The sequence below is a fragment of the Bos javanicus genome, chromosome 3, assembly GCF_032452875.1.
Source record: "Bos javanicus breed banteng chromosome 3, ARS-OSU_banteng_1.0, whole genome shotgun sequence".
NCBI lineage: Eukaryota > Metazoa > Chordata > Mammalia > Artiodactyla > Bovidae > Bos > Bos javanicus.
The window spans coordinates 65,239,678-65,262,785 of record NC_083870.1 but is presented as its reverse complement, the minus strand read 5'-3'; the positions used below and the strand labels follow the sequence as shown (position 1 = coordinate 65,262,785).

Here is a 23,108-nt window from a genome sequence, read left to right as displayed (position 1 = left end):
AAAAGACACTTATTTCTTGGAAGAAAAGTTATGACCAACCTAGACAGCATATTAAAAAAGAGACATTACCCTGCCAGAGAAGGCCTGTCTAGTCAAAGCTATGGTTTTTCCACTCGTCGTGTTTAGATGTGAGAGTTGGACTATAAAGAAGGCTGAGCGCTGAAGAATTGATGCTTTTGAACTGTGGTGTTGGAGAAGACTCTTCAGAGTCCCTTGTCCTGCAAGGAGATTCAACCAGTCCATCCTAAAGGAAATCAGACCTGAATATTCATTGGAAGGACAGATGCTGAAGTTGAAACTCCAATGCTTTGTTCACCTGATGTAAATTACTGACTCATTGGAAAAGACCCTGATGCTGGGAAAGATTGAAGGTGGGAGGTGAAGGGGATGACAGAGGATGAGATGCTTGGATGATATTACCAACTCAATGGACATGAGTTTGAGTAAACTCTGGGAGTTGGTGAATGACAGAGAAGCCTGGTATGCTGCAGTCCATGGGGTTGCAAAGAGTCAGACATTACTGAGCGATTGAACTGAACCTACTGAACTGATTTGAATAAGATTATTAAGCTTTTATAAGATTACTATGAAAGAAATCCTAGAAACAGTATGTTTACTTAATTTATCTCTGCACTATGACCAGTTGTTCAGTCGTGTCCAACTGTTTGTGACCCCATGGATTATAGCCCCTAATGGTTCTCTGTCCATGGAATTCTCCAGGGAAGAATATTGGAGTGGGTTGCCATTTCCTCCTCTAGGGGATCTTCCCAACCCAGGTATCGAACCTGCATCTCTTGCATCTTCTATATTGGCACGTAGATTCTTTAATAAAGTGAAAGTGAAGTTGCTCAGTCGTGTTCGACTCTTTGCGACCCCATGGACACTAGGCTCCTCCGTCCATGAGATTGTCTAGGCAAGAGTACTGGAGTGGGTTGCTATTTCCTTCTCCAGGGAACTTCCTGACCCAGGGATCGAACCCAGGTCTCCCACATTGTAGACAGACACTTTACCGTCTGAGCCACCAGGGAAGTCCTATTCTTTAATAAGCCACCTACTAATTTTTAAAGTGGCACTATATATTCAACATTTTAAATGTGTGCTAAAGAAAATAAAGTCCAGCTTGCTTTTAAAAAAATCAAGAGAAACTGAAAGGAAAGATGTTTTGCATGAAGTGTGTAAAGGTCACATATATTTTTTCCCAATAAATCCTATATTTTCACTTATCAGCACTAGCAAAAATATGACTTTAGCTAATTCTCCATTAAAGTTATTTTTCTTTTCTCATTTATCTCTTTTCCTTCTTTCTCTTTCCCTTCTTTTCCTTCTAAAATTCAACTTTTAATTGAAGTCACTTCGTGATAGATAATTTTGTCCTCAGTCTAAAAATGTTAAAGTCCTATTCATCTATACTTTATAATACTTCCCATATTTTAACGTTACTGTTTATTTGTGATATGATTTTTATAACTGGTTGTCTTGCCAGCCCTGCAACCTCTCAAGATTGTAAAAATCCATGAAGGCAGGACCAGAACAGTTTTGATACTGTCATATCTCCCACACCTGTCTTAGAGACAAGGAAGACTTCAGTAAACATTTGCTGAATGAATGCCTTTATATATGGTAATTATGTGTTCGCATGTGTACCTTAGACTTCAAGCTCCTAGATGCAGGCCCTATGATGAAGGCTCCATCTTTTTTTCTCATCATAATGAAAGAGTTTAGCATATATGTATAGCATAGAATATAGCATAAATGTTTTGAAGGGATTTTAAAAGAAAAGAAGAAATAAATGGATAGATGGATGGATGACTACTCCTATCCATTATCCCATTTTGCTTCAATATTAGCAGAGTAGATCTGCAAATGACATTTTTGTTTTATATTGACAAGAGTTAACTGAAATTTACAAATAGATATTAACTTTATGAGAGGAAGAGTTCGGCTTTTCCCCAGATTTATCAAGGGTGCAATGCTCATTATTTACAGATAAATGAGCAAATACTATATATAATAAAGACAGATTAAACATTTGAGGAACTTGTACATTCATTTGCTGTTAGACCCATTCACCAAGGATTATCAAAATGAATGTGAATGAGTGATAGCTTTGTATTTTATTTTTTGTTTGGAAAACCTCTGATGGATAAAAATTACTGTTTCATCATCAATTATCAATAGTTAAATAGTTACTATTACTTGTTAAGTCATAGCAAATTAGACCAAATCAAACATATATTTACTACTGATTCTAAAACTGTTTAGTGTTGAGTTTCTTGGGAATAGAGGGTCTTGCAAACAGAGATTATAAAGAGAAAATAAAATGGGTTTGAGTAATAAGATGTTAATGCATATTATTTATAGTGCTGAGGGGGAAAAAGTTGGTATGTTGAGTTTAGTATGTGACAAATGTTTCAGAAGAAGCATCACAGTTTTTAGAGGGCAAAATGATTCTGCAAAATAGCCACTCATTGAGGACTGTGTCAACTGACTCTAAATTGGAATACTGCTACTACTAAGTCGCTTCAGTCGTGTTTGACTCTGTGCGACCCCATAGACGGCAGCCCACCAGGCTCCCCTGTCCCTGGGATTCTCCAGGCATGAACACTGGAGTGGGTTGCCATTTCCTTCTCCAGTGCATAAAAGTGAAAAGTGAAAGTGAAGTCGCTGAGTCATGTCCGAATCCTAGCGACCCCATGGACTGCAGCCTACCAGTCTCCTCCATCCATGGGATTTTTCAGGCAAGAGTACTGGAGTGGGTTGCCATTGCCTTCTCCAAAATTGGAATAAAGCCTGATATTAATCAGGGTTTATTGTTATGCTGCAAGGATATTAAACCAGTCAATCCTAATGGAAATCGACCCTGAATATTCATTGGAAGGATTGATGTTGAAGCCGAAGCTCCAGTATTTTGGCCACCTGATGCAAAGAGCTGACTCATTGTAAAAGACCATGATGCTGGAAAAGACTGAAAATCAAACAGAAGACGGCAGCAAAGTATGACATGATTAGATAGCATCACTGACTCAATAGACATGAACTTGAGCAAACTTTGGGAGATAGTGGAGGGCAGTATAGCCTGGTGTGCTCTAGCCCATGGGGTTCCAGAGTCAGAAACAACTTAGTGAATGAACAACTGTTGTTAAACTGAGCCATTTTTTCACTTAAATGGGTAATTTAGCTATGAAACTGTTTTTTTGTGTGTGTGCGTAGCTTGAGTTGTTTTCAAATTAATATGCAAACAATGAATCAAAAAAAGTATAACCTTAAGAGACATCTTTTAATCTAGATTTACAGAAGAATACACATGATACTTGGTATCCTTTAATATCATAGAGCAACATATTAGTATGAACACTGTTCAGCAGACATTAGCTTGATATTTAAATCCTTAATTTCCAAGCATTTTTGTAATTCTATTGTATATAACCTCTTATAGTTCAGGTCATTTTTGTAGATGTCAATTCAAGAAAATTTAATATCTAAAATAAGTCCTGGAAAAATATGTCTGTATTTTTTCCTTAGCTAAGGAATTATTAACAATGAACTGTCTTTTCTTATAAAATCTCTCATTAATTTCTTAAAGTAAATATTTTGGTTTATAATGCTAAACTTAATTTTCTTTTTTATTAAAAATAATCTATATATTCAAGTTATAAATTCTAGAGTTTTAAATTAGATTAAGTTTGCTGAATAAAAAGTTAAAGGAAAGTTTATAGGATGGTATTTTCTGCAACCTCAAGAATATCACATCTTCAGTCTGAAGACAGTGAACGAATAAAATTTCTCCAAGCTTCCTAGGTAAACAATGATAAAGAATGATATCATTTTTCCTATAATGAGCTACATATAACATAATTCAAGAATGCAATTCTGTAATCATGATACAGAAATGATTCATGATAAAATTCATGATAAAAAATACTGAATTTTTCAAATGTATCTGAGAAATAACTAAGTAGCTTTCTTGCACTTGCGCCTTGCTTTTCACTGAGACATGTTTTATCAGTGGTACATTCTAAGCATTAACGCACAAAGATTCAACCCTAAGCCTCCAAAGATGATTAATCCTGAAAGAGTCAAGAAGTAAGATAATGCTTGTTGTTGTTCAGTGGCTAAGTCAGGTCCAACTCTCTGTGACCTAATGGATTGTAGTATGCCAGGCTCCTCTCTTCTTCACTCTCTCACAGAGCTTGCTCAAATTCACGTCCTTTGAGTTGGTGAAACTGTCTAGCCATCTCATCCTCTCCTGTTCCCTTCTCCTTTTGCCTTCAAGCTTTTCCAGCTTCAGGGTCTTTTCCAATGAGTTAGCACTTTGCATAAGATAAAGTACTGGAACTTCAGCTTCAGCATCAGTCCTCCCAATGAATATTCAGGATTGATTTCCTTTAGGATTGACTGGCTTAATCTCCTTGTTGTCCAGGGGACTCTTAGGAGTCTTCTCCAACACCACAATTCAAAAGCATCAATTCTTTGGTACTCAGCCTTCTTTATGATCCAACTCTCACAACCATACATGACTACTGGAAAAACCATAGCTTTGACAATATAGACCTTTGTTGTCAAAGTGATGTCTCTGTTTTTTAATATGTTGTCTAGGTTTGTCATATTATAGCTTTCCTACCTTCCTTAGCAACTTACATTTTAGACACTACATTAGTAGATGGAATTTAGTGAGGTCTAAAAAATTACAGAATATCAAAAATAGGGACAAACATACATTTATGGCCCCTCTCCTAATGTTTTCATTTGGTTATTATGCCCATGTGTCACTCAGTTCCTCAAAATGGATATGGAATCACATATCTGAAAAAAAGAATTTCTACTTGGGAGGTGGCTCTCGTCCTTGGGATGTTAAATGATGTTCCCAGGATGAGTTAGAAGCAAGGAGGAAAACAAACAATATCAAGTACACTGGTTAGACTTGTTTCTAATTTACCATGTGAGTTAAAGGGTGATGTTACATAAGACAAAATGTATTAAAATATGGCTTTCCCAACTTTCCTGCCATTCTGCTACTAAAGGCATTTGGATTTCACCCAGTCAGCTTTTTCCCCTTTCCAGACTGCTCATTCCCCAACCTACAAACCATCCTCTCCATCTTTCCCTGAAGCACACGAGACAAATAACAAAATCTCAGATGTGACTTCTGGCCAAACTTGTTTTTATAAATGCAGTGTTGCTGGGCCATCTCACATGGTCAGGAATGCATATGCGATTCAGAGACCAGAGTCATTAGGCTTTCTAACAATTCAACACAGTCCATAAGGTTCGGTCTTTGGGCCAAAGTCACGGACAAAAGGGAATATTTGTCTGAAATTATATCTGACCTTTTTATACTCTTTAGAAATCTAGTATAACCTATCAATAATTTAGAAATTTCAGGCTATAATTATTTTTATTTATATTGAAGTATGATTAATCGATTCCATAAATATCTTTATTAATTTTTTTTTGCTTAAAACAAGATTAAATTAAGCATATACACATTGAAACTAAGCTGCAAGAGAGGTGTATTTTTATTTTAAGCTCTGCACAAGGTAAAACTCTCTTTGGATTGATTGTGATATTAGGAGAAGTCAAACAAAGATTATTACATTTATTCCAATTTAAGCTTTTTATTCATTTTCCAATAATTGCACTTCAGAAGCCTCAAAGATGTGCTCTCAAATTTTAAGAACCTTGGGGAAATTAGCCAGTTTTATACTAACAAATTAATGATAATGTTGAAATAACCTTTTTCCAAGGTAACATAAAAGGCTGTAACAATGTTCTACTTTCTTAGGCATAATATAAGTTTTTAGTTGACCTGGAATAAAGTCTGTACATTTTCCTTTCAGAAAAAGCAATGTTATTTTAAATCTGTGAATGGCATTCTATTTGGTATCCACATTAGCAAAGGTCTTGGTGTGTCTTTCATATATTTTTTTTTAACGGTTTAAATTGCAATTTATTTACTGATTATTATTTACCACATATTATTCATTTGTTTAATAAATATGTATTAATGGTAGACACTGTACTGATAATATATTAGTTAAAAAGATAAGTTTCTACCATCAAAGTCTAGTGAAATTAATTTTTACTTATTTTTCTTTGAGTTTTATTGATATATACTTGACACTGTATAAGTTTAAGGTGTACAGTATAATGATGATTTAAACACATTATAAAAGGATTACCACAATAAATTTGCTGAACATCCATCATCTCATTTGTGGTTGCTGTTTAGTAAAAAGTCATCTCTGACTCTTTGCGACCCCATGGACTGTAGCTTGCTAGTCTCTTCTGTCCATCGGATTTCCTGGAGTGGGTTGCCATTTCCTTCTGCAGGGAAGAAACTTTCATCTCTTCTTTGCAGGTAAATTCCTTACCACTGAGCTACCAGGGAAGCCTGTCATCTCATACAGACATAGAATAAAAGAAAAAAATTCTAGTGGAAATATTTTTAATCCCTATTTCAAGCTGTATTTCATTATTGTTATCATTACAGGTACTGAGTTTGTATCCAAATAGAATCTCTAAATGCTTAACAACTTTTATGAAAAAGTAAATTTTCCTATCCTGAATTTTATTATAGGTTCAGAGCTTCTCTTCATTAATTTAACTTTTTAACTTCTGAAACAATCTCAAATTTACAGAATAGTAGCAAGAACTACTTCTCAAATTGCATTGTGAATCTACTGTATTTATCAGGTATAGTTACATTTCTCTTTTGGCAATTGGCATATATTGAGCGATGGGGGTGATAATGTCTGTAATATTAAACCCAAAGATTTAAACTTTGTTAATGAAAATTATGGTATCAATTTATATTCTTATAAAGGTTTGTTTAAGGTTACAACTTAATTTTATTTCTTACTTCTCTATTATTTCACGTGTGTTTATTACAACATATTTCAACTTATAGTATCTTCAAGGTATGCTCATGAAACAATTAACAAAGTCTCTTTTCAAGAGTTTCTATTTTATTTCATTTGCTAATAGAATATGAATAATAAAACATATAAAATAAGCAAGAAGACACATAAACTGGAAGAAGTTATTCTTTAATTCAAAAAATTAATTTGAAAGTGATCAGAAACTCTAAGGCATAGATGTTTTCAAATTCATTCTTAATGCACTGCATTGTATTTAGAAAATAATTGGAAATCACTAAATATTGATGAAATAAATAAATGAAGTTGGGCAGCAAGAAGAAATTTGATCTAAACTTGGAGACAGCAATCATTCCCTCACTGAACTTCTATTATAGCAGTGTGTGAAATATCAGGGGGGGGATAAAATATGCCCCATAAAGACATTACATATTGCATTAGTTTTTAGGAAGCTTATAATTCAGTTAAAGTAATAAATATTGCTACTCACTATTTTGTCTTAGCTTCCTTTTCTCCATAAGCTAGAATCATATTTTCAAATTCAAAAGCAGATGAAGAAGATGGGCTGTGTAAATTAGCCTAAAGCAAAGAATGAAATGAACTTGTTGACTTCTTTTGTTTTCATTGGCTAATAATTTATTAATTATCTAGTAGAGCATAAACTTTGACATCTGATAGGAGATTAAATATAGTTAATGACTTCATATGACATTGAATAATAAAATTTAAAAATAGGCTATACATATTGCAAATATGTTGGTCTGTTTAGACTGAGTATGACTTTATTTTAGACTTATCTGACTATATGGTAAAAAATAACCTACAATTCTTATGAATAGGGCATTATTTGGAAAACAGGTCTTTGTGGATGTAATAAAGATGGAGTCACACTGGACCCTAAATCCAGTAACTGATGCTCTTCAAGAATATGGAAGCATAGGTGCCAAGACATACCTAAGGGAAAGAGGGCCATATAAAGATAGAGGCAAGAAGCCAAGGTGCCATTAGCAAGGCAACACCAAGGATTGCCAGCAACTATTAGAATCTATGAAGAAACAAGAAATGATCCTATTGTAGAGTTTTCAGAGATAGTACGACCCTATCTACAGCTAGATTTCAGGTTAATGGTCCTCAGAATTGTTAGAGAATACATTTCTGTTGTTTTAAATCACACAGTTGGTGATATTTTGTAACAGCAGCCCTAGTAATTCAATAAAGACATTTAAGACTAGATAAAGAAAGACATACAAGGAGGAAAGAAACATATTCAGATGGTGATAATTTGAAGCATATCAGATATTTAAGCAATCTGTGCACTATAGAGAAATGCATTTGTAAATAAATTAATGTGATAATGTAAGACTGTGAAAAGGAACATGTCACTTAAATCTTCCACAAAGCTCAGGGAACATTGTAATTACAGTCCATCTTCTAGGCTCTAGCCTCTCCTCTCATTTTAAAATTTAACTCACACCAGTGAAAGGTCGTGGAGTTTCTTATAATGTAGCCTTAATTTCTTGATTTATACCCAACTTTCACCATTTACTAACTGTTTGAACAAGTCACAGTATTAGTTTGCTACAACAGCCATAATAAAGTACCACAAACAGATGGCATAGAAAACAGAAACTTATTTCCTTACATTTGTGGGCTAGAAGTCTTGGATCAAGGTGTGGCAGGGTTAATTTATTCTAAGACCTCTCTTCTTGGCTTGGAGATGTGTTTCAGTGTTTTCATATAATTTTCCCTATGTGGGTCTCTGTGTCTTAATCTCCCTTCATATTAGGATAGCAGTCCTAATGGATTAAGGTCCACATGTCTGTCTTTGTTATTTGGTTGCTAAGATGTGTCTGACTAATTTGTGACCCGTAGACTGTAGCATACTAGGCTCCTCTGTCCATGGATTTCCCAGGCAAAAATACTGGAGTGGACTGCCATTTCCTTTTCCAGGGAATCTTCTTGACTGAAGGTTTGAACCCGTGTCTCCTGGTTGGCAGGCAAATTCTCTACCACTGAGCCATCAAGAAAGCCCATTTCTGACCTCTGCTGCTGCTGATACTGCTGCTGCTGCTGCTGCTGCTGCATCACTTCAGTCATGTCCGACTGTGCGACCCCATACACGGCAGCCCACCAGGCTCCTCCGTCCATGGGATTTTCCAGGCAAGAGTACTGGAGTGGGTTGCCATTGCCTTCTCTGATATCTGACCTCATTTAACCTTAATTATCTCTTTAAAGGTAATTTCCTATCTACAAATACAAACGCGTTGTTAAATACTGAATGGTATAACTTCAACGTATGAAGTTGGAGGGGGTCACACAATTCAACCCATAACAGTTATTTTATGCCTCAGTTTTTTCATCTATACAAAAGTGAATTCCAAAAATATTAATCTCCTAGACATGTTATGAGGAGTAAATGAAATGTACAAACAAACACAGAACAATGTCTGGCAAATTTTAAGCCCTAGACATCATTTGATTATTGTTACTCTTATTAATGTAAGTTAATACATTACAATCAAGATTTACATTCAATTAAAGTCGTTTCCTGCTGTACAGTTCAAATTCCCTCTGCATCTTAGATAAAGGTGAATTTAGAATGAGATACGTACAAATTAAAATGGAAGAGACTGATATAAAGAAGAGCTACTCTATTTGGTTTCTAGCTTTGTGTGTCAAACATTGTGGGATTTCAATCAGAATAATTAGAAAAAGAAGAAGAGGGAATTAGGATCTTTTGAGAACTGAAACCAGTAGTTTCTAGGGTCAAAAATTATTCTGACTTACTCAAATATATTCTCAAACATATATGTAGACCATGTGCATTTTAATGATGGAAAAATGGAGATTTCTTAAAGTCTGATAACTGGTAGAGTTGTGTGATTATGTGGATTTTTATTAATTTAAATTTACTTATTACTTTCCATTGTTATATTTTTTAGTTAATTAATCACAATCCTTGGTTAAAGACACACTGTGTTTATGGGTATATGTGTTGTTCTCTCCTATTTCATTTCTTTATTTGCATTGATACTATGATAAATATTCATAAATTATTGCCCAGTCCTACAATTAAATATTAGTCATACTCTACACAGTTTATACTATAACTTACATTCCTCACTTAACATCATGTTACTAAGAATTGTACATGTTGACACATGGTGGTTCTATTAGTAGCTCATTTTTAAAGCCATGCAATATATCTTTGTGTAGCTATATAATTACTACTTGTCCTTTCCCATCTGATGGGCATTTGTTTTGTTTCCAGTGTTCTGCTATAAAGAACATTGTATAAATGCACTTATGCATGTTTCCTGTTGAAGACATCACTGCTAAGTCACTGGAAAAGCAAATGCTCAGCTTTATAAGATTTGTCTATTACATTATATACACACATACACATGTGTGTGTGTATATATATATATATGCTTTGTGTGTGTGTTATTCTTTCGAATATTAGATTAGACTTATTTATTTTGACCAACTGACTATGAATTACATGGTTCCTCTTTGTGACTTTTACTTTCATTTCTCAATGCAATCAGATCAGATCAGATCAGTCGCTCAGTCATGTCCGACTCTTTGTGACCCCATGAATCGCAGCATGCCAGGCCTCCCTGTCCATCACCAACTCCCGGAGTTCACTGAGACTCACATCTGTCGAGTCAGTGATGCCATCCAGCCATCTCATCCTCTGTCGTCCCCTTCTCCTCCTGCCCTCAATCCCTCCCAGCATCAGAGTCTTTTCCAATGAGTCAACTCTTCGCATGAGGTGGCCAAAGTACTGGAGTTTCAGCTTCAGAATCATTCCTTCCAAAGAAATCCCAGGGCTGATCTCCTTCAGAATGGACTGGTTGGATCTCCTTGCAGTCCAAAGGACTCTCAAGAGTCTTCTCCAACACCACAGTTCAAAAGCATCAATTCTTCGGCGCTCTGCCTTCTTCACAGTCCAACTCTCACATCCACGCATGACCACAGGAAAAACCATAGCCTTGACTAGATGAACCTTTGTTGGCAAAGTAATGTCTCTGCTTTTGAATATGCTATCTAGGTTGGTCATAACTTTCCTTCCAAGGAGTAAGCGTCTTTTAATTTCATGGCTGCAGTCACCATCTGCAGTGATTTTGGAGCCCAGAAAAATAAAGTCTGACACTGTTAGCAACTCTGAACTTTTTTTTTTTTTTTGGCCTTTTTAATTTATTCTACTGTGATATGCTCAAACTTTGCTTCTGGCTTGTTTGTCTTTTGCCTATTGATTATACAAATTTTTTATACGGTACTCACACTAACCTCACACACCAATTCAACTAAGGCTGCTGACCCAGCAAAACCAGTGGTATAGCTTCCAGTATTTTTTGGCTGTGATCTCATCACTGTAAAACTCAAGGCCATTGAGATAGACTGCTTTATGTTTCAGCTTGACTGGGCTCCAGGGTGCACAGATTAAATATCATTTCCGAATTTGTCTCCTAGGGTATTTCTGAATGAGATTAACATCTAAATCAGTGGATTCAGCTAACTGCCCTCCCCTGTGTGGATGGGTATCACCCTAGCCACTGAGGAACTAACTAGGAAAGGTGGAAGAAAGGAGGATTTGTCTCTTCCTTCCTGAGTATTGAGCTGGGAAATCAATCTTTTTCTGCTCTTGGATTGAGATTTGCAATATTCCCTTCCCTAGCTCTCAGGCATGGGGTGATGGACTGGAATTATACCACTGGCTTTGCTGGGTTTCCAATATGCTGACAGCAGTTTGTGAAAACCAAACTAAACAAATAAAGCCAGCTATTGCCCTTAACTCTGTCTCCTTGCCTGTGCTAAAGATATTGATGAATCAGTTGATTAGTAAGTTGTTTAGTCATTCTGTTCAGTTCTATTCGAATTTTATAAGCTGCTTATTTACATTATAGCCTTTCTTATTTTTTTTTCCTTTTCCTTAAAAGATAATTGCAAAGAAAATGAGAAGATGATTCTTCAAAGATCTTCAGGACCAAATTCTGTGATTGTATATCATAAAAAAGAAGGTATTTTAAATTTATTGTTAGGCAAGCACTATACTGGAAAACATGCCTTGCACACAGTAGATGGTCAACAGGTATGTTTTCATTGTGAGAGATGATCTTGAACTAGAAACATGCAAAGTAATTTGTAACTTAAGTGTGTATAAACACACACACACATGAGACACTATTCAGTTCAGTTCAGTTCAGTCGCTCAGTCATGTCCAGCTCTTTGTGACACCATGAATTGCAGCACGCCAGGCCTCCCTGTCCATCACAAACTCCTGGAGTTCACCCAAACTCATATGCATAGAGTTGTTGATACCATCCAGCCATCTCATCCTCTGTCGTCTCCTTCTCCTCCTGCCCCCAATCCCTCCCAGCATCAGAGTCTTTTCCAATGAGTCAACTCTTTGCATTAGGTGGCCAAAGTATTGGATTTTCAGCCTCAGCATCAGTCCTTCCAATGAACACCCAGGACTGATCTCCTTTAGAATGGACTGGTTGGATCTCCTTGCAGTCCAAGGGACTCTCAAGAGTCTTCTCCAACACCACAGTTCAAAAGCATCAATTCTTTGGCACTCAGCTTTCTTCACAGTCCAACTCTCACATCCATACATGACCACTGAAAAAACCATAGCCTTGAGTAGACGGACTTTGTTGGCAAAGTAATATTTCTGGTTTTGAATATGCTGTCTAGGTTGGTCATAACTTTCCTGCCAAGGTGTAAGTGTCTTTAATTTCATGGCTGCAGTCACAATCTGCAGTGATTTTGGAGCCCCCCAAAAATAAAATCTGACACTGTTTCCACTGTTTCCCCACCTATTTCCCATGAAGTGATGGGACACTATTAGGAACTAGCAAATAGTTACACTAAAACTCAAATAGATTGTGTGTTAATATAAATAGTAAAAGGGAGTGTGTTCCTGAAATTAATCTAGAAAGATCATTGTATATTTTTGAATCAAATTATGCTTTATATAACTTAAGTAAAAATTCAAGGAAAAAAGCAATAAATATCACATTATGAGTATGTGTGCACGTGAGTATGTGCTCAGTCATGTCCAACTCTTTGCGACCCCATGAACTATAGCCCGCCAAGCTTCTCTGTCCATGGAAATTTTCAAGCAAAAATACAGGAGTGGGTTGCCATTTCCTTCTCCAAGGGGTCTTCCTGAGCCAGAGGTAGAATCTGTCTCTTGCATTTCCTGCACTGGCAGGCAGATTCTTTACCAGCTGAGCCACTGGGGAAGCTCCATAGTGTATTATATTATAATCTTAACTTTTCAGGGTCATCTGGTATGCATTCATTCATAACATTAAAAAATGAAGTTTTGAGAACTAATTCATTGTTAGTTATTTATTTCCATTTATCTCACATATTTATTCCACAAAAAGGTTCTACTTGTAAAGTTTTTTAGACCTTGTGAGGTTAATTAAAGTCACAATACCTGTTCTGTCACCTCAACATTTCATCTCACAAATAGGAAAAACCACAAAACCATGTACTACAGTGCAGCTTCCATGAAAAATCATCTTAGACAGGTACTATAATTATATGAGGAACATGAACAAAAGAGAAGAATGTTAAAGAAATTGAGGTACTCAAAACAAGTATTATTCTCACTAATCAAATTTCAAAACAACAGACTTTACAAGGATGCTCTCAAAAGACAATTCTTTTTAGTTTTGAATTTATGAAGGCTAAAAATTTGAACAAAAGCTTGTTGACATGATTTTTATAACCTGCCAACTGTTCAGATTAGTTGAAGACAAAAGATCTCTGAGAACTGCTCAAGCAGTGAATCCAGGAATAACATTTCTTTTCAAAACCATATTACAGGAATAATATTTTTAATTAAAATATTTGGTTTTGCCCAAAAGGTGAGTGCTATTCCTGCATGTGCCATTTGAAAATAAGAGTATATTTAATACTGCAATGAGTGGGATAATGACCTCAGAGGAAATTAGCCACTGGGAATTTTGAAAAATATTCTAAAATGGATCTTCAAATGTAAATACATGTGATATAACTTTTAAATGAAATTAGATAAATACAAAATTTTAAGCATAATTTATTATTTGTAAATCATAGATGGTCATCAAATAGAGATATTGGGCTTCAATATCCACTGTAGCCCAATATTGACTTAACACTCAATCTTTCATCATTCAGACAGATTATATACTCAAAACACTTCTATTCTTCAGTCATATTGTAATTGTGTGAGTGTGTATGTGTGTGTGTCTATCTCTGTGTGTGCTGAACAAACTGCTAAAGAAATCTTCAAAATTTCTTCTCTGCTTGATTCTATTCTACAGCATACAAAAATGTTTTTGTATCACTGAGAATGGAGAGGTATATTGGGGAGGTCATTTTGACATACTCCTTTCCCAATTTGGAATCAGTCTGCTGTTCCATGTCCAGATCTAACTGTTGTTGCTTAATCTGTATACAGATTGTCAGGAGGCAGGGAAGGTAGTCTGGTATTCCCATCTCTTTAAGAGTTTTCCAAAGTTTCTTGTGATCCACACATCAAAGGCTTTGGTGTAATCAATAAAACAGAAGGAAATATTCCTCTGGAATTCTCTTGCTTTTACTATGACCCAGCAGATGTTGGCGATTTGATCTCTGGTTCCTCTACCTTTTCTAAATCCAGCTGGAATGTTTGGAAGTTCACAGTTCACACACTGTTGAAGCCTGGCTTGGGGAATTTTGAGTATTACTTTGCTAGCCTGTGGGGGCTTCCCTGGTGGCTTACAGGGTAAAGCATCTGCCTGCAATGAGGGAGACCCAGCTTTGATCCAAGACCCGGGTTCAATCCCTGGGTCAGGAAGATCCCCTGGAGAACGAAATGGCAACCCACTCCAGTACTCTTGCCTGAAAAATCCCATGGACCAAGGAGATGAGTGCAATTGTGCGGTACTTTGAACATTCTTTGGCATTGCCTTTCTTTGAGATTGGAATGAAAACTGACCTTTTGTAGTCCTATGGCCACTCCTGAGTTTTTTTCCAAATTTGGTGGCATATTGAGTGCAGCACTTTCACAGCATTATCTTTTAGGATTTGAAATAGCTCAACTGGAATTCCATCACAGCCACTAGCTTTGTTCGTAGTGATGCTTCCCAAGGCCCACTTGACTTCTCATTCCAGGATGTCTGGCTTGAAGCGAGTGATCATATTATCGAGGTGTTCTGGGACATGAAGTTTTGTTGTTTGTTTTTTGTATAGTTATTTTGTGTGTTATTGCCACCTCTTCTTAATATCTTCTGCTTCTCTTAGGTCCATACCATTTCTTTCCTTTATTGTAGTCATCTTTACATGAAATGTTTCCCTGGTATCTCTAATTTTCTTAAAGAGATTTCTAGTCATTCCCATTCTATTGTTTTCCTCTATTTCTTTTCATTGATCACTGAGGAAGGCTTTCTTCTCTCTCCTTGCTATTCTTTGGAACTCTGCATTCACATGGGTATTACCTTTCCTTTTCTCCTTTGCCTTTAGCTTTTCTTCTTTTCTCAGCTATGTGTTAGGCCTCCTAAGACAATCATTTTGCGTTTTTACATTTCTTTTTCTTGGGGATGGTCTTGATCACTGCCTCCTATACAATCTCAGGAAACTTTTTCCATAGTTCTTCAGGCATTCTATCAGATCTAATCCCTTGAATGTATTTCTCACTTCCACTGTATACTCGTAAGGGATTTGAGTTAGGTCATACCTGAATGGTCTAGTGGATTTCCCTACTTTCTTCAATTGAAGTCTGAATTTGGCATTAAGGAGTTCATGATTTGAGCCACAGTCAGCTCCCGGTCTTGTTTTTTCTGACTGTATAGAGCTTCTCCATCTCTGGCTGCAAAGAATATAATCAGTCTGATTTCAGTATTGACCATCTGGTGCTGTCCATGTGCAGAGGCTTCTCTTGTGCTGTTGGAAGAGGATGTTTGCTATGACCAGTGCATCCTCTTGGAAAAACTCTGTTTGCCTTTACCCTGCTTTCTTTTGTACTCTAAGGACAAATTTGCCTGTTGCTCCAGGTGTCTCTTCATTTCCTACCTTTTCATTCCAGTCCCCTATGATGAAAAAGACATCTTTTTTGGGGTGTTAGCTCTAGAAGTTCTTGCAGGTCTTTCTAGAAGTGTTCATTTTCAGCTTCTTCAGCATTACTGGTTTGGGCATAGACCTGGATTACCGTGATAGTGAATGTTTTGCCTTGGAAACAGACAGAGATCATTCTGTCGTGTTTGAGATTGCACCACATACATATGTGAGACTCTACCACATACACAGACCTTATACTAGCAATTAGTATCAACCTTACCCTCAACGTATTTTCTTAATGAATCCACCTTCCTCCATTTCTACTTTTTAATTTAAGTCACTATCATCTTTCCCTTGAGCCACTAAAACAGCACTATTTGTGTCCTTGCTTTCATTCCATTCTTCACAAGGGTCAAGGTGGTTCTTTTAGTCAGTAAATCAAAATTGCTTCAGTTTGGGTCCCATCAGAAGTAGATACTAGACAAAGATTCATGTGTGAGTGTCTTATTTTTGAAGTAAAACAATATTTGGCATGGGAGTGAAGAAATGAGGAGAGAAAGAAATCAACCAATAAAGGATGTTACCAAACCAGAGGTTCCTGAATTCTTAAATATTAATTTCTTCAAGAAACTCTGGATTTTTGGAGTCTTTTTGGAGTAATCTTAGCAGATGAGTGAGGGAGTTGGGGTAGTCATATACAGCAATCATTGTCTGTGTGTGCCTTTTCTGCATTTTTGCCTTCTTTTGTAAGAACAAACCAGCCTTCCAAAGCTTCAGAGAAAGCCCAGGCAAAGATGTACAGGTATAAGCAGTTGCAGATCAGCTGAAAAATAGCTCAATTGTCAGGCCCAATGAATATGGGCAGGGTACATAAACTAAATTTCCCCTTCCTAAAACCCTGCAAATGCTTCTTATTTTATTTAGGAAAAAGTCCCAGCTCTTGTGGTCTCCTGGCTGACTTGCTGGTTCTTCTATCAGCCAAGATCACCAACAGCAGATCTTTCCTGATGCAGATTTTCTACTCTGGACCTCCTTCCAAACCTTCATCTGGAGTTCTCCTCATTCAGGACTCAGCTCCCCTCACACTGTATCAGTGAAGAAAATCCTACCCATCCTAGTGATCTAGAAAGTGAAGTCACTCAGTCATGTCTGACTCTTTGCGGCCCCATGGCCTATAGCCTACCAGGCTCCTCTGTCCATGGGATTTTCCAGGCAATAGTTCTGGAGTGGATTGCCATTTCCTTCTCCAGGGGATCTTCCCAACCCAGTGATGGAACCTGGGTCCCCTGGATTGTAGACAGATGCTTTACCATCTGAGCCACCAGGGAAGCCTAGAGTAACCACCAATTCCACACTGGCACAACTTTGTTTTATTCTATTTATCTACTTCATTTTCCTTAGTTTTTATCACAACATATATTTTATTTAACTCAATATATATTTTATTTTATCTCAATATATATTTTATTTAACATTTACTCTCTGCCTGATGAAAACATTGGCTCCCTGAGAAAAATGAACTAAGCTTAATTCAGCACTTATCCCTAATGTTTTAAACAATGCCTGGCACATAGGAGGTGCCATAAAAATTTATGGAATAATTATTTTGGTTGTTTAATTCAATGTATGGCAATTCGCTTTCCAAATGACCTTTTAAAGAATGTATTCTTTCCCAAGGACACGTTTTATATTTGAAATTTGAGACCACAACATCTGGGTTCAAATAACAGCTCCAGGATTTATGAACTGTGGACCTGGGACAAGTTATTTGGCCTGTCTCTTGTAGGACTTACTTCACTGTGTTGTTATATTGCACTGTATAGCTATATATCATTAAAATAATTAGAATACTACCTGACAGTTAGCAAGTACTATAGAATTATTAATTATTAGCTATTGCTTTTCAAAAAACAGTTGATTCATATCCAAATATGGCATCTGGTCCCATCACTTCATGGCAAATAGATGGGGGATAAATGGAAACAGTGGCAGATTTTATTTTTTTAGGCTCCAAAATCACTGTGGACCATGAAATTTAAAACTGCTTACTCTTTGGAAGAAAAGCTATGACCAACCTAAACAGCATAGTTAAAAGCAGAGACATCATTTTTCTGACAAAGGTCTGTCTAGTCAAAGCTATGGTTTTTCCAGTAGTCATGTTGGGATGTGAGAGTTGGATCATAATGAATGCTGATTGCTGAAAAACTAATGCTTTCACTGTGGTGCTGGAGAAGGCTCTTTAGAGTCTCTTGGATTGCAAGGAGATCAAACCAGTCAATTCTAAAGGAAATCAACCCTGGATATTCGTTGGAAGGACTGATGCTGAAGCTGAAGCTCCAATACTTTGCCCTCCTGATGCAAAGAGCTGACTCATTGGAAAAGATCCTGATGCTGGGAAAGATTGTGGGCAGGAGGAGAAGGGGGCAACAGAGGATGAGATGGTTGGACAGCATCACTGACTCAATGGAGTTTGCACTAACTCCAGGAGATAGTGAAAGATGAGGAAGCCTGGCTTGCTGCAGTCCATGGGGTTCCAAAGTCAGACAGACATGACTTTGAGACCGAATAACAACAACATTTTCAATATATCTTTTAGATTAAGAACTGAGTGAAAACCTTGTCTCATGCTTTGAAGTAGAATAAGTAAATTATCATCTTTTGAACCAAAATGAAGTTTGTTCTATTTTGTAGCTTTATGTCTAAATTACTGAACCCAGGGCAGGCATTTCTGGTAGGCCTCCACCACACCCAGGATCCCGGTGGGGATATGGGTGTGAGCACAGCCCCAGTGCACCCCAACCCTGGGCTATTCACACTCCTACCTTCACACTCATTGTCCTAGGGGTTGAAATTGATGGTAAAGTCATGGGATACCTGGGCAGAAGGGATTGGTCAGCAGGTCCACCTCCCAGGACCCCACACCCCCAACTTACTGAGATAACCTCTCTAAAGCCATCATAAGAATCTGGCAAGATGGCAGAGTGGAAGGATACATGCTCATCTTCTCATGCAAAAACTCCAAAATTACAACTTGCTGCTGAACAATCATCAACAGGAGAATGTTGGATCCCACCAAAAAAAGATATCCCACATCCAAGTGCAAAGGAGAAGCCCAGCAAGACTGTAGGAGGTGGCAAAATTGCATTTAGAATCAAACCCCATACCTGTCAGAGATGCTTGGAGGGCTCAAACAAAACCTTGTGCACACCAGGACCCAGAAACCCCCACAGAAACTGAGCTAGACTTGTGTTTGAATCTTTTGCAGAGTTATGGGTCAGCAGTGGCCTGTTGCTGGGGCAGGGACTCTGGGGGAAGCTACCTGGGTCACACAGCTTGTAGCTTAAGTCCTCTTAGAGGAGGTTGCCATTAAACCCATAACAGAGCCACCAAGCTGATTACCCACAAACGGCAGGACAATTATACCAAAGAAATTCTCTCATTGTTAAGAAAGTTCTAGGACCCATAAAAGATTTCCCAACCTGGGGACCTGGCAAAGGGACTGAGAAACTCTAGGGAATTTAACTTTGGAGGCAAGTGGGATTTGATTACAGAACTTCCACAGAACTAGGGAAAGAGATACTTGGAGAGCACAAACAAAATCTTGAGTGCACCAGTACCCAGGAGAAAGGAGTAACGACCCCACAAGAGACTGACCCACACTTGCCTGTGAGTGTCCAGGAATCTCCAGTGGAGGCGTGGGTCAGCAGTGGCCTGCTGCAGGGTCATACACACACACACAGAAGTCGCTCAGTCATGTCCGACTCTTTGCGACCCCATGGATTGTAGCCCACCAGGCTCCTCAGTCCACGGGATTTTCCAGGCATGAATACTGGAGTGGGTTGTCGTTTCCTTCTCCAGGTGATCTTCCTGAGCCAGGGATCAAACCCGGGTCTCCCGCATTATAGGCAGAGGTTTTACCGTTTGGGCTACCAGGGAAGTCCATCAAAAACACATAAGAGTAGTAGTAAGTTTCAAAAGGATGTCGGTTGAGATCTTTTATAGATGAAATCTACTTCCTATAAGTCAACTCGCCAATTATATGCACAGCTGGAGACAAGAGGCTGCAAAAAAAGGTCCAACTGGAAAATATCTCGGGTACCCAATTAGATCCAGTTATTCTGCATCTGTGGATTTAAAATGATCATCATCCACGGTGGAATAGATGTGTCCCTAGTTGCTTAGAAAATCCACAGCTAGCTTGATTGAGGCTACGGACATGTGTTGGAGTTGGTTCTTGAGATCCTGAAAGTTCAATCCTTCAAGTCTTGGGCAAGCCTTGGTCAAATTCAGCACCTGGTTCTGGGCTACAGTGAGGTCATTTGCTGGTATGAAGTTATTCCCACTGAAGTTCCCAGCTTCACCCATTCCTGGATTGCTGATAGGTGCTCTCCCTGCTGAAGGCTGGCTGTTCGACTGGCTCAGCATCATGTGTGCATTGACTACTTCCAGAATATGTGTGGTGAACTCGTTCATATCCTCCAGGGGCATGATCTTAAAGGCTACCAGGCTTTTCTTGTTCTGGAAAGATCTCAGATGACCAGCCACTTTCACATATGTTTCTGGAGGGACCACAGTGTTTTCACTGCTGGCATCATCTGTGTCAACCCACTGGCGAACATCCATGGGTGCAGCGGTCATGTCATCTATCTTGTAAACAATATTGGTTGCAGCCTTCTCTGCATTTCTGATAATCCCCACAATAGTGACCTGTGAAATCTCAACATTTCCAGTTCTGAATACTTCATCAACCAGAGTAGCAGAAAGCAGCGGAGATATGGTACAAGGTACAATGGGCTGAGCTTGAGCTCTGGATTTCTTTTCAGCCTGGGAAGCTGTCGGAGATCCAAAGTCCCCAGGGGACTGTGTGTAGCCACTGGCTCCCCCGAAAGAGGAGGTGCTATAGCTTTCAAATCCATCTGGTTTTAAACAACAACAGTATAAACATCTGTGCTGCCCTCCAAGCCTCTGAAAAACCCACCGGACCCCCACCCCAGACTTCGCTCTAACCATTCTCAGAGTCTCCCTAACCGTCCCCCGCCCCATCCCACCACCTGCAATAGTGGAGGTCACCATTATCTTCATTACCTCCACCATAGTTTGGCCTCAGGCCAAACAACAGGGAGGGAACAGAGCCCCAATTATCAACAGATAATTGGATTCAAAATTTACTGAGCATGACCCCGCCCATCAGACAAGACCCATTTTCCCCCACAGGCAGTCTCTCCCATCAGGAAGCTTCCGTAAGCCTCTTATCCTTCTCCCTCTTAGGGCAGACAGAATGAAAACCACAATCACAGTAAACTAATAAAACTGATCACGTGGACCACAGCCTTGTCTAACTCAGTGAAATTATGAGCCATGCCTTATAGGGCCACCCAAGACCTCTGCCATGGTGGAGAGTTCTAACAAAATGTGGTCCACTGGAGAAGAGAATGGCAAGCCACTTCAGTATTCTTGCCTTGAGAACCCCATGAACAGTATGAAAAGGCAAAAAAAAATATGACACTGAAAGATGAACTCCCCAGGTTGGTAGGTGCCCAATATGCTACCGGAGAAGAGTGGAGAAATAACTCCAGAAAGAATGAAGAGATGGAGTCAAAGCAAAAACAACACCCAGTTGTGGATGCGACTGGTGATGGAAGTAAAGTCAATGCTGTAAAGAACAATATTGTATAGGAACCTGGAATGTTCGGTCCATGAATCAAGGTAAATTAGAACTGTTCAAGCAGGAGATGGTTAAGAGTGAACATCAGCGTTTTAGGAATCAGTGAACTAAAATGAACTTCAATGGGCAAATTTAATTCAGATAACCATTTTATCTAGTACTATGGGCAAGAATCCCTTAGAAGAAGTGGGGTAACCCTAATAATCAACAAGAGTCCAAAAAGCAGTGCTGCTGATATGCTCAGTCGTGGCTGACTCTATGTGACCCCATGGACAGTAGCCCGCCAGGTTCCTCTGTCCATGGAATTTTCCAAGCAAGAATATTGGAGTGGGTTGCCATTTCCTTCTCCATAAATACAGTATTTGGGTGCAATCTCAAACACGACAGAATGATCTCTGTCTGTTTTCAAGGCAAAACATTCACTATCACAGTAATCCAGGTCTATGCCCAAACCAGTAACGCTGAAGAAGCTGAAAATGAACATTTCTATAAAGACCTGCAAGAACTTCTAGAACTAACACCCCAAAAAGATGTGTTTTTTTTTCATCATAGGGGACTGGAATGAAAAAGTAGGAAATGAAGAGACACCTGGAGTAACAGGCAAGTTTGGCCTTAGAGTACAAAAGAAAGCAGGGTAAAGGCAAACAGAGTTTTTTCCAAGAGGATGCACTAGTCATAGCAAACATCCTCTTCCAACAACACAAGAGAAGCCTCTGCACATGGACATGACCAGATGGTCAATATCAAAATCAGATTGATTATATTCTTTGCAGCCAGAGATGGAGAAGCTCTATACAGTCAGCAAAAACAAGACCGGCAGCTGTCTGTGGCTCAGGTCATGAACTCCTTAATGCCAAATTCAGACTTCAGTTGAAGAAAGTAGGGAAATCCACTAGACCATTCAGGTATGACCTAACTCAAATCCCTTACGAGTATACAGTGGAAGTGAGAAATATATTCAAGGGATTAGATGTAGTAGACAGAGTGCCTGAAGAACTATGGACAAAGTTTCCTGAGATTGTATAGGAGGTAGTTATCAAGACCATCCCCCCAAAAAAGAAATGTAAAAATGCAAAATGGTTGTCTTAAGAGGCCTTACAAATAGCTGAGAAAAGAAGAGAAGCTAAAGGCAAAGGAGAAAAGGAAAGGTAAACCCATTGAACACAGAGCTCCAAAGAATAGCAAGGAGAGAGAAAAAAGCCTTCCTCAGTGATCAATGCAAAGAAATGGAGGAAAACAATAGAATGGCAATGACTAGAGATCTCTTCAAGAAAATTAGAGATACCAGGGGAACATTTCATGTAAAGATGAGCACAATAAAGGAAAGAAATAGTATGGACCTAAGAGAAGCAGAAGATTAAGAAGAGGTGGCAAGAATACACAAAATAACTATACAAAAAAACAAACAACAAAACTTTATGTCCCAGATAACCTCAACGGTGTGATCACTCACCTCAAGCCAGACATCCTGGAATGTGAAGTCAAGTGGGCCTTAGGAAGCATCACTATGAACAAAGCCAGTTGAGCTATTT

The 23,108-nt window shown here is 38.2% G+C and overlaps 1 protein-coding gene across 1 annotated transcript; it reads right to left on the bottom strand.

The window, feature by feature from the left end:
• Positions 1-19,932: 19,932 nt before the first annotated feature.
• LOC133245332 (replication protein A 32 kDa subunit-like) lies at positions 19,933-21,078 on the bottom strand. The gene has a single exon (XM_061413241.1). The coding sequence runs from the start codon at positions 21,003-21,005 to the stop codon at positions 20,082-20,084; it is 924 nt and encodes a 307-aa protein (XP_061269225.1). The 5' UTR covers positions 21,006-21,078; the 3' UTR covers positions 19,933-20,081.
• Between the last annotated feature and the right edge of the window lie 2,030 nt (positions 21,079-23,108).